General features: G+C 34.8%; 2 protein-coding genes across 2 annotated transcripts; one reads left to right on the top strand and one right to left on the bottom strand.

The window, feature by feature from the left end:
* The first annotated feature begins 300 nt into the window (after positions 1 to 300).
* On the top strand, positions 301 to 2,127 carry LOC123675309. Its single transcript, XM_045610657.1, has one exon. It carries the CDS (start codon positions 301 to 303, stop codon positions 2,125 to 2,127), a length of 1,827 nt encoding a protein of 608 aa, XP_045466613.1.
* A 1,306-nt stretch (positions 2,128 to 3,433) lies between these two features.
* On the bottom strand, positions 3,434 to 7,326 carry LOC123675190. Its single transcript, XM_045610500.1, has one exon. The coding sequence runs from the start codon at positions 7,134 to 7,136 to the stop codon at positions 3,786 to 3,788; it is 3,351 nt and encodes a 1,116-aa protein (XP_045466456.1). The 5' UTR covers positions 7,137 to 7,326; the 3' UTR covers positions 3,434 to 3,785.
* Positions 7,327 to 11,894: the final 4,568 nt, after the last annotated feature.

Here is an 11,894-nt window from a genome sequence, read left to right as displayed (position 1 = left end):
TGTCATATTTGTGAAAAAAGTTTTAACGATAAGGATGTAATAGTTAGAGATCATGATCATTTTTCATCAGAATTTAGGGGATGGGCACATCAGCAGTGTAATCTTAATTTCCGAAAACTCTTTATTGTGCCCATAGTTTTTCATAATTTATCGAATTACGATGGGCATTTTATCGTGAAGTCTCTTTTACATCGAGGCAACATCACTACTTTACCAATTAATAAGGAAAAATACATTTCATTCACATATTTTCATCAGGAAACCAAACTCAGATTCAGATTTATCGACTCATTTAAATTCATGGGGGCTAGTTTGGATGAATTAGCTTCTACTTTAATTCTCGAAAATTTTTACAATCTTAAGAAAGAATTTTCAAGTTTGCACGATAGTGAGTTTGAGCTGCTAACTAGAAAGGGTACTTTTTGTTATGATTATATGACTGACCTGGACAAGTTAAACGATACAGCACTACCATCAATCAATGAATTTCATAATAAATTAACCAACTCACACATTGATGCTGAAACCTACCATCATGCTCAAACCGTTTGGAAAACATTCAAGATAAAATCGTTAGGTGAATATAGTGATCTTTACATGAAAACAGATATACTTTTGCTCGCTGACGTAATGGAGAATTTTCGGAAAACAGCTTTAGAGACATACAAACTCGATCCGGCATGGTACTACACTATGCCCGGTTACACCTGGGACTGTATGCTAAAGTATACTAAATGTAAACTACAGATACTTAAAGATATTGATATGGTTATGTTTGTGGAACGGGGTATACGTGGGGGAATCAGTTGCTGCATGCATAGACTATCTGAAGCTAATAATCCCCAAATGGATAATTTCGACACATCAAAACCCGAGTCATATTTACTTTATCTTGATGTAAATAATTTATATGGATGGGCGATGAGTCAATATTTACCATTTGGAGATTTTGAATGGTGCGATACGTCTGTTGATGTGAGCATTGTTCCTGATGATGGTCCAGAAGGATACATCCTTCAGGTGGATCTGGAATATCCGCAACATCTGCATGATCTACATAAAGATCTACCACTGTGTCCGGAGCACAGCGTCCCTCCTGGTTCAAAGTTGCCAAAATTACTATGCACACTCTCCGATAAAAAAGATTACATTATTCATTATCGCAATTTGAAGACAGTGTTAGAATTGGGGTTGAGATTGATAAAGATTAAAAAAGTTTTGAAATTTAAACAATCTCCTTGGCTGAAACCCTATATCGATCTCAATACAGAACTACGAGCAAAGGCAACAACCAAATTTGGTAAAAATCAATTTAAATTTGCAAATAACGCCATTTTTGGTAAAACTATGGAAAATATTCGACTACACAGGGTAGTTCGTCTGGTAAATCGCTATGAAGGTCGTTTCGGAGCCAAAAATCTGATAGCATCGCCAAGATTCCATAGTCGTACTGTTTTCGGTGAGGATTTAATGGCGATCGAACTCAAAAAGAATGAGCTTTTGTTCAATAAACCTCTATATATAGGTATGGCTATTCTTGATATTTCAAAGGTGTGTATGTATAATTTTCACTATAAGTATATGCTACCTAAAAATCCTGATGGTTGTAAGATTATGTATATTGATACCGACTCATTTTTTTATGAAATTAGAGGTTGTAACCCATACGAACTCATTAAAATGGATTGTTATACACACTTTGATACTAGTGATTACCCTAAAACCAATGCTTTCAACATTCCATTGGTGAATAAAAAGGTACCAGGTTTAATGAAAGATGAAGTGAATGGTGAAATTATCACACATTTTGCGGGTTTAAGATCTAAAATGTATGCTTTCAAGGTTCAAGGGGGAAAAATCACAAAAAAATCAAAGGGTGTGAAAAATTATGTTGTCAAAAACCACTTGACTTTTGATGATTATGTGAAATGTCTCAAAGAAAATGAAAAACTGGTTTTACCCCAAAATACAATCGGCTCCTTTGCACATGACATCTATTCAATTCAGCAATCGAAAATAGTATTGAGTGCACAAGACGACAAACGCTACTTAATTCCTTCATCTTTTGATACGTTACCTTGGGGTCATTATTCACTACAACCACACACATCATCACTACTATTTTGATCGAAATGTTGATAGAGATTTTTTTTTATGCTAAATCCATACAATACATTCCAAACGATTTGTAACTTCTGGAGATGAATATAGTGGTATAGATTATTAGAATTGTATAAGATCGAAATGTTATTCGATATAACTAAAGTTAAGATAATTCGTACTATTTGTAATAAAAAATGTAAATAAACATGTTACGTTGATGAGTTTTTTATTTTTTATTCCTCATGTACTGATACAATATACAAGCACATCTGCAAGAACCATAAGCTACACAATGTGTTCCAGATCCGTCTGATGAATCCTCTAAAGTTTGAGATTTTTAATTTTATAGCATAATCAACCAACTCATAGTCGAATAATGCTCTATTGGGTAGCTTCACAGTTAGATTTTTTTTGCTTTTAACATAGAGTCCATAACCTTTCTTATATTTCTTCACATAAAGACCATGCCCAACTGCTTCCATTACCTTGTTGTGGCGTTGATGTTCAACTAATTTTTTGTAACATTTTTGGCATCGATAAACGTTTTGACAACAGCGCTTCCACCACCAAGTAAGCTACCCAAAGTGCTCAAGCCCACAAGAATTGACATCAATGGCAATATGCCTCCTGACTTACTGATTTCTCTTGAAATAATATCTTTTTTTTATAAAAATGAAACCTCATATTGGAAAACCCTTCATAGGCCAAACATCACAATACCAGATGATTATTCCATTCATTAGCTTAATCAGTGAAATTCATAATAATCATAATGATCGAACGAGCGTGCAGAAGCTTCTCTCACGAATTTCAGCTGGAGCAGCAGCTGCTCCAGCTGCTGCTGCTCGTGCTCCTCCTTCTGCTGCTCCAGCTCCTCCTGCTGCTGCTCCAGCTGAAATTCGTGAGAGAAGCTTCTGCACGCTCGTTCGATCATTATGATTATTATGAATTTCACTGATTAAGCTAATGAATGGAATAATCATCTGGTATTGTGATGTTTGGCCTATGAAGGGTTTTCCAATATGAGGTTTCATTTTTATAAAAAAAAGATATTATTTCAAGAGAAATCAGTAAGTCAGGAGGCATATTGCCATTGATGTCAATTCTTGTGGGCTTGAGCACTTTGGGTAGCTTACTTGGTGGTGGAAGCGCTGTTGTCAAAACGTTTATCGATGCCAAAAATGTTACAAAAAATAAGTTGAACATCAACGCCACAACAAGGTAATGGAAGCAGTTGGGCATGGTCTTTATGTGAAGAAATATAAGAAAGGTTATGGACTCTATGTTAAAAGCAAAAAAAATCTAACTGTGAAGCTACCCAATAGAGCATTATTCGACTATGAGTTGGTTGATTATGCTATAAAATTAAAAATCTCAAACTTTAGAGGATTCATCAGACGGATCTGGAACACATTGTGTAGCTTATGGTTCTTGCAGATGTGCTTGTATATTGTATCAGTACATGAGGAATAAAAAATAAAAAACTCATCAACGTAACATGTTTATTTACATTTTTTATTACAAATAGTACGAATTATCTTAACTTTAGTTATATCGAATAACATTTCGATCTTATACAATTCTAATAATCTATACCACTATATTCATCTCCAGAAGTTACAAATCGTTTGGAATGTATTGTATGGATTTAGCATAAAAAAAAATCTCTATCAACATTTCGATCAAAATAGTAGTGATGATGTGTGTGGTTGTAGTGAATAATGACCCCAAGGTAACGTATCAAAAGATGAAGGAATTAAGTAGCGTTTGTCGTCTTGTGCACTCAATACTATTTTCGATTGCTGAATTGAATAGATGTCATGTGCAAAGGAGCCGATTGTATTTTGGGGTAAAACCAGTTTTTCATTTTCTTTGAGACATTTCACATAATCATCAAAAGTCAAGTGGTTTTTGACAACATAATTTTTCACACCCTTTGATTTTTTTGTGATTTTTCCCCCTTGAACCTTGAAAGCATACATTTTAGATCTTAAACCCGCAAAATGTGTGATAATTTCACCATTCACTTCATCTTTCATTAAACCTGGTACCTTTTTATTCACCAATGGAATGTTGAAAGCATTGGTTTTAGGGTAATCACTAGTATCAAAGTGTGTATAACAATCCATTTTAATGAGTTCGTATGGGTTACAACCTCTAATTTCATAAAAAAATGAGTCGGTATCAATATACATAATCTTACAACCATCAGGATTTTTAGGTAGCATATACTTATAGTGAAAATTATACATACACACCTTTGAAATATCAAGAATAGCCATACCTATATATAGAGGTTTATTGAACAAAAGCTCATTCTTTTTGAGTTCGATCGCCATTAAATCCTCACCGAAAACAGTACGACTATGGAATCTTGGCGATGCTATCAGATTTTTGGCTCCGAAACGACCTTCATAGCGATTTACCAGACGAACTACCCTGTGTAGTCGAATATTTTCCATAGTTTTACCAAAAATGGCGTTATTTGCAAATTTAAATTGATTTTTACCAAATTTGGTTGTTGCCTTTGCTCGTAGTTCTGTATTGAGATCGATATAGGGTTTCAGCCAAGGAGATTGTTTAAATTTCAAAACTTTTTTAATCTTTATCAATCTCAACCCCAATTCTAACACTGTCTTCAAATTGCGATAATGAATAATGTAATCTTTTTTATCGGAGAGTGTGCATAGTAATTTTGGCAACTTTGAACCAGGAGGGACGCTGTGCTCCGGACACAGTGGTAGATCTTTATGTAGATCATGCAGATGTTGCGGATATTCCAGATCCACCTGAAGGATGTATCCTTCTGGACCATCATCAGGAACAATGCTCACATCAACAGACGTATCGCACCATTCAAAATCTCCAAATGGTAAATATTGACTCATCGCCCATCCATATAAATTATTTACATCAAGATAAAGTAAATATGACTCGGGTTTTGATGTGTCGAAATTATCCATTTGGGGATTATTAGCTTCAGATAGTCTATGCATGCAGCAACTGATTCCCCCACGTATACCCCGTTCCACAAACATAACCATATCAATATCTTTAAGTATCTGTAGTTTACATTTAGTATACTTTAGCATACAGTCCCAGGTGTAACCGGGCATAGTGTAGTACCATGCCGGATCGAGTTTGTATGTCTCTAAAGCTGTTTTCCGAAAATTCTCCATTACGTCAGCGAGCAAAAGTATATCTGTTTTCATGTAAAGATCACTATATTCACCTAACGATTTTATCTTGAATGTTTTCCAAACGGTTTGAGCATGATGGTAGGTTTCAGCATCAATGTGTGAGTTGGTTAATTTATTATGAAATTCATTGATTGATGGTAGTGCTGTATCGTTTAACTTGTCCAGGTCAGTCATATAATCATAACAAAAAGTACCCTTTCTAGTTAGCAGCTCAAACTCACTATCGTGCAAACTTGAAAATTCTTTCTTAAGATTGTAAAAATTTTCGAGAATTAAAGTAGAAGCTAATTCATCCAAACTAGCCCCCATGAATTTAAATGAGTCGATAAATCTGAATCTGAGTTTGGTTTCCTGATGAAAATATGTGAATGAAATGTATTTTTCCTTATTAATTGGTAAAGTAGTGATGTTGCCTCGATGTAAAAGAGACTTCACGATAAAATGCCCATCGTAATTCGATAAATTATGAAAAACTATGGGCACAATAAAGAGTTTTCGGAAATTAAGATTACACTGCTGATGTGCCCATCCCCTAAATTCTGATGAAAAATGATCATGATCTCTAACTATTACATCCTTATCGTTAAAACTTTTTTCACAAATATGACAATGTGTGCCAACATCTCTAGGTGCAGCTGACATAGGTTCAATGTGTTTAATATTGCTATAAACAAAGGATGCAATTTTATCTATTTCATCAGCAAACCAATCCAAGCACGTCTCACCACGAAAACTAGCATAACGCGAAAAATTATCATTATATACACATTTTAAATAATAACCCACACTATATGGCACATGCTCCTGATACTTGAATGATTTTTCACTGATTTTCTTATTGCATTGTCTTAGTAAGGATTCAAAGTCTGCATACACAATAAAGGGACATTTTTGTTTGAAAACAAAATTTCTAAATTCAACGTTATCGTACTTTGGAAAAGTTACTTTTTCATTATTCAAATCTTTACACCACTCAAAATGTTCATTCAATTTTATCTGAGATGAAAAATAATTCAAACACCTGTCACATATAAATTTCTTCGTTTTATGTTTCGAGAGCTGTCTTGAAACAAGTCTGGAAAGATCTTTAATCCAACAATAGTGATATTTAATTTCAGAAATACTTATATTTTCTAATGGTTGGGCGGCTGCTGCTGCTACATCGTAGTCACTCAAATTTGGGAAATATTTATCTTGAACTATTAGTAAATTCACATGATTGTGTGCAAGATGATGTTGTGTGAGTCTTAAAGGTGAAACTGAATAAAATGATTGATTTTCTTTTTCAGTCAATTGTAAACCATATACGTTCACAGATATATCATTCATTTTCTCAAATTTCGTAATTTGAGATAGTTTCATAGGCAGTTCTAATCCATCAGTTCTAAGTACACTCGAGTAAAAAGGGTAATTGGTAGTACGATCAGAATTAGTTTTTGTTGGGTAAAGTGCGCTAACAACACTCCAAAAAAAACACGCCTCATCGTTATTCTTAACGTTGATACATGCTTTTTTCTTCGAAATTTGATTAGGTAGTTTAATGTAAGATGATCCACCAACACCACCAGCACAATTTCCCATTTCGAATTTATTAATTGCAATTTCTAAATGAATAATTTTACTCAATGCCCAACCGCTGCCCTTGTTTGACATGTCTTCCATATCAGCTACGATACGTTCAGTTATATGAAAATCAAACCACACTTTCAATTCGGTAGATGAATCAATCATAGCATTAGGAGTAGTGAAAAATTTACGATCAACAATTTCACCATCAACATTACTTTTAATGAAATCTGCACAAAAAGTTGTGTTCACTTTCAACATTGGCATATCTCTCAAAACTCTTAAAATTTTGTTTTTAAATAAGTGAAAAGCATCAACCAAAAATGGTTTAACATCAATATGACTTAAATTTATAACAATACCTGTTCTCACTCTGCAATTGTAGATGGCATTAATTGTGCGCCAAATAACGCGAGAACTGCGCCTTTCAGTTTGCCCTAAACCTGAACCTATTGATTTTTCTCGAATACAACATTTTATGAAAACACACATTCTTTTCAATTGCGAAATCTTTGAATATATTTTACGTTTTTGACCAATAGTGAAATTGAATCTTTTCAATGCTGAATTACATCTATGAATATGTTTGTATATAACTCGTAACCATCTTTTTGCATTCGAAGGAGAATAATTCTCTTCCATTAATTTCAAAGTTTGATCGATTTTGGTCAACGTACCTTCAAAATTGTTCATTTCTATTCAGTACACTCACACACACAAACAAAAAATACAAAAAGTGGAGATGAGGTTGGTATAGAAAATAAATTACAATACCTTGTTACTTATGCTACAACGATTTCAAAGGAAATTGCTTGGTGTGCTTTCCCTGTGTCCTTTTTCCCTCGGAATATTAGTGAATAGTTCCCTGTAGAAAGCTCATCGGTGTGTTCTTTGTACGGTTCTGTTAACCTTTTTGGGAGAAAGGTTAAAAAATCCTCGAGCTCCAAAATCACGCTGGGACCAAACTTTGTATTCACCAATCTGGCCTTTTGGATTTTATATTTCTTATCCTCTTCCAGCTCCCCGATGCTTTTTGTAGCTTTCCTATCTTCTATGAGAGATTTATTATTAATTTTCGACAAAAAATCCATTTCTAAAATGAAATTGAATAAGAAAAAAAAACATGCTTAAGATTGGGAGATGAGCAAAAACTTACTTTGTTTTTATACGTAGAAGCCACTGAATAATATGGAAATTTCTGTTATGAACGATTAACGCTGTGGTTGTTGTTGTTGATGCTGCTACTGCTCTATGAATAAAGTAAATATTTTTTATATAAGGATACAAAATTTTCAAATTAATGCTTACCCACAGAGTACACACACGCACAGAGAGAGATATGGTCAACCGCTCCAATAAAGTTTCGAATTGCAACTCGAATGAACAACAACAACAATGTATTGTCAGACGCAAATGAGGGAGAAAACTGTGATTTAGTAAGCAGAACGGCTGCTTAAATATGCTCAATTCACCCTCTAGGAGATGTGACTCACAATATTGTTTACATTTGGGAGTTGACTGCTATGCAGAAACAAAAGAGCTTATCCCAAATAGTTTTCAATATTGTAGTTGCAGATAATCTCATATGTTGGGAAAAAATCACATGGAATGTTAATGACAAATCTAATTGAACAGGATTTTATTCCAAAAAATAAACTCACATATTGAAAAATGTATGTTTTACTTTATTATGATAGTAATGCATGTACTGTTGCTTGAATGTTTTTTCGACACACTGGGCACTCTTTGAACGCTGAAGCACAATCGGTACAAGCCACCATATGCCCACAAGGTGAAAAAACGATAGCCAACTCGTCTTTGAAACAAATTTTACATAAAGTGATGCTTTGCTCTGATTCAGTACTCGAAATCTCGTTAATCACATCCTTTTTACTAGACAATAAACTCTTATATTTTTCATGAACTGCTTCAACGAATGTTGGAGTCTTTTTCAACAATAAAAAAAAATACATTTGGGGAACCAAAGAGCATGCTATTCCCAAGGATCATCATCGTCACTCCAATCTTCAAGGCCTCTTCCGCAGTAAAAACACATGGTTTGATCACCAGTAAAATCCTGAGGCAGCTAATTGTGAGGGTTTTTGTTTCATACATTTTGACCAATTATCAAAGGTTGATAGCCTAGATTCGTATGTGATCTGATTCAGGGGGCAAGGATCTTTGGCTTTTTGTATGACTAATTTTTCAAGTAGGGTTTCAGTTCGGGAATTCGGTAAAATTTTCACAGTCGACATCTTGAAGTTATATTATAATCAAATTAATCTCTAAATTTTATTGTCAAGTCGTGATTCTGCAATCATCGGTTTGCCTTTTGACTGAGTCCGGTACTGCTTTCTAATCAACGATACTCAGCTGTTGTTATTGTTTAGATTATCTCGAATGCAAAACGATATGTTACCATATTTCCATCCCCGATATATCTCACATGCTTGTTGTTGTTGACAAAAATTCCTTCAACAAAATCGCTTTCAGACAATTTGTTTGGCTTTGTCTGAATCCTAAAATATTTTCCCGAATCCCACAGCGAAAAGCTACCTAGTTAAAAAGTGTTATTTGCTTTTTCATATCACATTGAATGCCAAAATTCCATGCCTTGATTATCTGTAGATTGGGATCTGCTTCTCTATACATTGATTGTGGCATAAGTCCAGCAAGGCAATTTGCCCATGCCGTCAAGCTGAGCTGCAATAATTGTGTAATATCGTTTGATGATTGGGAATGGGAGTTGTTTATGTCACAAATCGAAAATGATTACCAAAGAGAATGTGGAGCAACAGTTGTACGATGTGATTGTGAATGTATGATGACTAGAGTTAAAAAATGGGGGGACTGCATATATTTCAGTACATCTGACTTGAATAAAATATCTGAATTGAATCAACTGCTAATTATCAATCGTCTTGAGATGCTGAAAAATCTACGAATATCTCTGTATTACTTCGTGGACACCATCAAAGGATTAACATCACAGAACAAACAAAATTCTGTTGAAGATTATATAAATGCTTTCTGTAGAATTAATCCATGTGTTCAGAGTTATGCAATTTTAGAATGTATGTACTTCTATAAGAATAAATTATTGAACGATTTAGATAACATAACGTTGTGTCAATAAAAAATCATCTTCCTCTGATATTATTTTTCAATAACCAAACCAATTCCTTCATTCACCCCTCCTCAAAACGATATATCTCACATGCTTGTTGACAAAAATTCCTTCAACAAAATCGCTTTCAGACAATTTGGCTTAATCCTAAAATATTTTCCCACAGCGAAAAGCTACCTAGTTAAAAAGTGTAATTTGCTTTTCACATTGAATGCCAAAATGCCTTGATTATCATACCCCAGTACATTCAGGCCCTATAAATGTGAATGCAACACACCAAATAAAACACGCTCAACATTATGAACAGTATGGAAAATTCCACTGCGGATAAATCCAATCTAACCATCTATTTGTACCACTAATTTACTTCTTTACAGCATCTCTCCCCTATAGCTTAGTCGTTAAGAGCCTTGGATCCCAATCCAACGCCCCGGGTTCGAATCCCACTCAGATTTTTTATCAGTTCAAGATGGTAAAACAGTTTCCACCACCCAAACTATCCACCACAAGATGGCGCCGCGAACGGTAAAACAGTTCCCACCACTAGCTTCCAAAAGCTACCACAAGATGGCGTCGCACTCCAATATTCCGAACCCAACTAATATCCAAAAGTGAGGTTATGCTCGGATTTGAGCTAGAAGCCCCTTACCCCTAACTACTAGTGTACATCGCCGACTTGCCCCGTCTTCTGAAATCACTTTGCTCACAGTTTGCGGATGACACTAAGATCTACAACAACCCCTTGTCAGATGCAGTCGGACTTGGATGCTTTATCGCGCTGGTCAAAGTATTGGCTGCTCGAACTCAATTATGAGAAATGCGTTGTCCTACATATTGGAAGAAAAAACTCGAGACGCCATTATTTCCTTGATGGGCACCCACTCGCCACGACGGAGGCACATAAGTATTTGGGATTGACTGTAACGTCTGATTTGAGCTGGTCCCAACATGTAGCAAAGATCACGTCGAAAGTTAGAAGCCTCGTTTTCATGATGTCGAAATGTTTCCGTGGCTGTTCCCTTGATGTCTGCTGTAATATATATATAAAAAACTTACATAAGACCGATTCTTGAGTTTTCCGGTCCGGTCTGGTGCCCAAATCTTCGGGCAGACGTAGACCAGTTAGAGGCGGTGCAGCGGAAGGCTACGCGTATTTCCTATGGTTACAATCGCCCCAGCTACGAGGAGAGATTGCAAATTTTATACATGGGTTTATTATATTACCTTTTATCATCAAATATGCATGCACATATGGAAAAAAAACATATAATAAATATCAATATAAAAAGAATTATGATTAACATCCGACGAAGAGATTCTAATCAGGGCTTCGAAACTGGAATAACGTGGTCAAAAATTCATAACTCCGTATCTATGAAGGACAGGAATTTGCTGTATAGTATTCAATATTATTTTAGTAACACATGTTCTCAATATCAAAATTGTATGGCTCCTTCCTTCAAAACTTAGGTTCCATATAGAAATTGACATAATAGTCCTCTGTTTTGAAATGATTACTACATATTACGGTTGTGGCAGAAGGTTTTTTGTCTTTACTCCATATTTACATCACCCATTCAATTTAATTTCTCGGAAACCTGTGAAAATATTCAATAAAATAAACGATAAATCCCTTCTTGTTTTCTTACCTATGAAATGTCACGTCCAACCCTTTTTTGGATATAACAACACAATTATAAGCTACACACGAAGCATAGATACTTAAAATTGTTCATTAGTACTAAAATAAGCACCAGAACACCAACAAACACTCAGTAAATTGTTTAAAAATCAGTAATCACCACAAGAAAACACATACAATCAGTTCAGAAAACCAATGTTATGCCTTTAAATTTTCATCCTTGTCACAATAGCTGCTTTCCAGTCAGGTGCGTGTC

Source organism: Harmonia axyridis, chromosome 3, assembly GCF_914767665.1.
Source record: "Harmonia axyridis chromosome 3, icHarAxyr1.1, whole genome shotgun sequence".
In the NCBI taxonomy this organism is placed as follows: domain Eukaryota; kingdom Metazoa; phylum Arthropoda; class Insecta; order Coleoptera; family Coccinellidae; genus Harmonia; species Harmonia axyridis.
Note: the sequence above shows the minus strand (reverse complement) of the source record. Positions and strands in the feature narration are given on the sequence as shown.

What these genes read in the sequence shown, in the direction of transcription:
- LOC123675190 (XM_045610500.1), bottom strand. Translation starts at nt 7,136, where the DNA reads ATGCCAATGTTGAAAGTGAACACAACTTTTTGTGCAGATTTCATTAAA.
- LOC123675309 (XM_045610657.1), top strand. Translation starts at nt 301, where the DNA reads ATGGGGGCTAGTTTGGATGAATTAGCTTCTACTTTAATTCTCGAAAAT.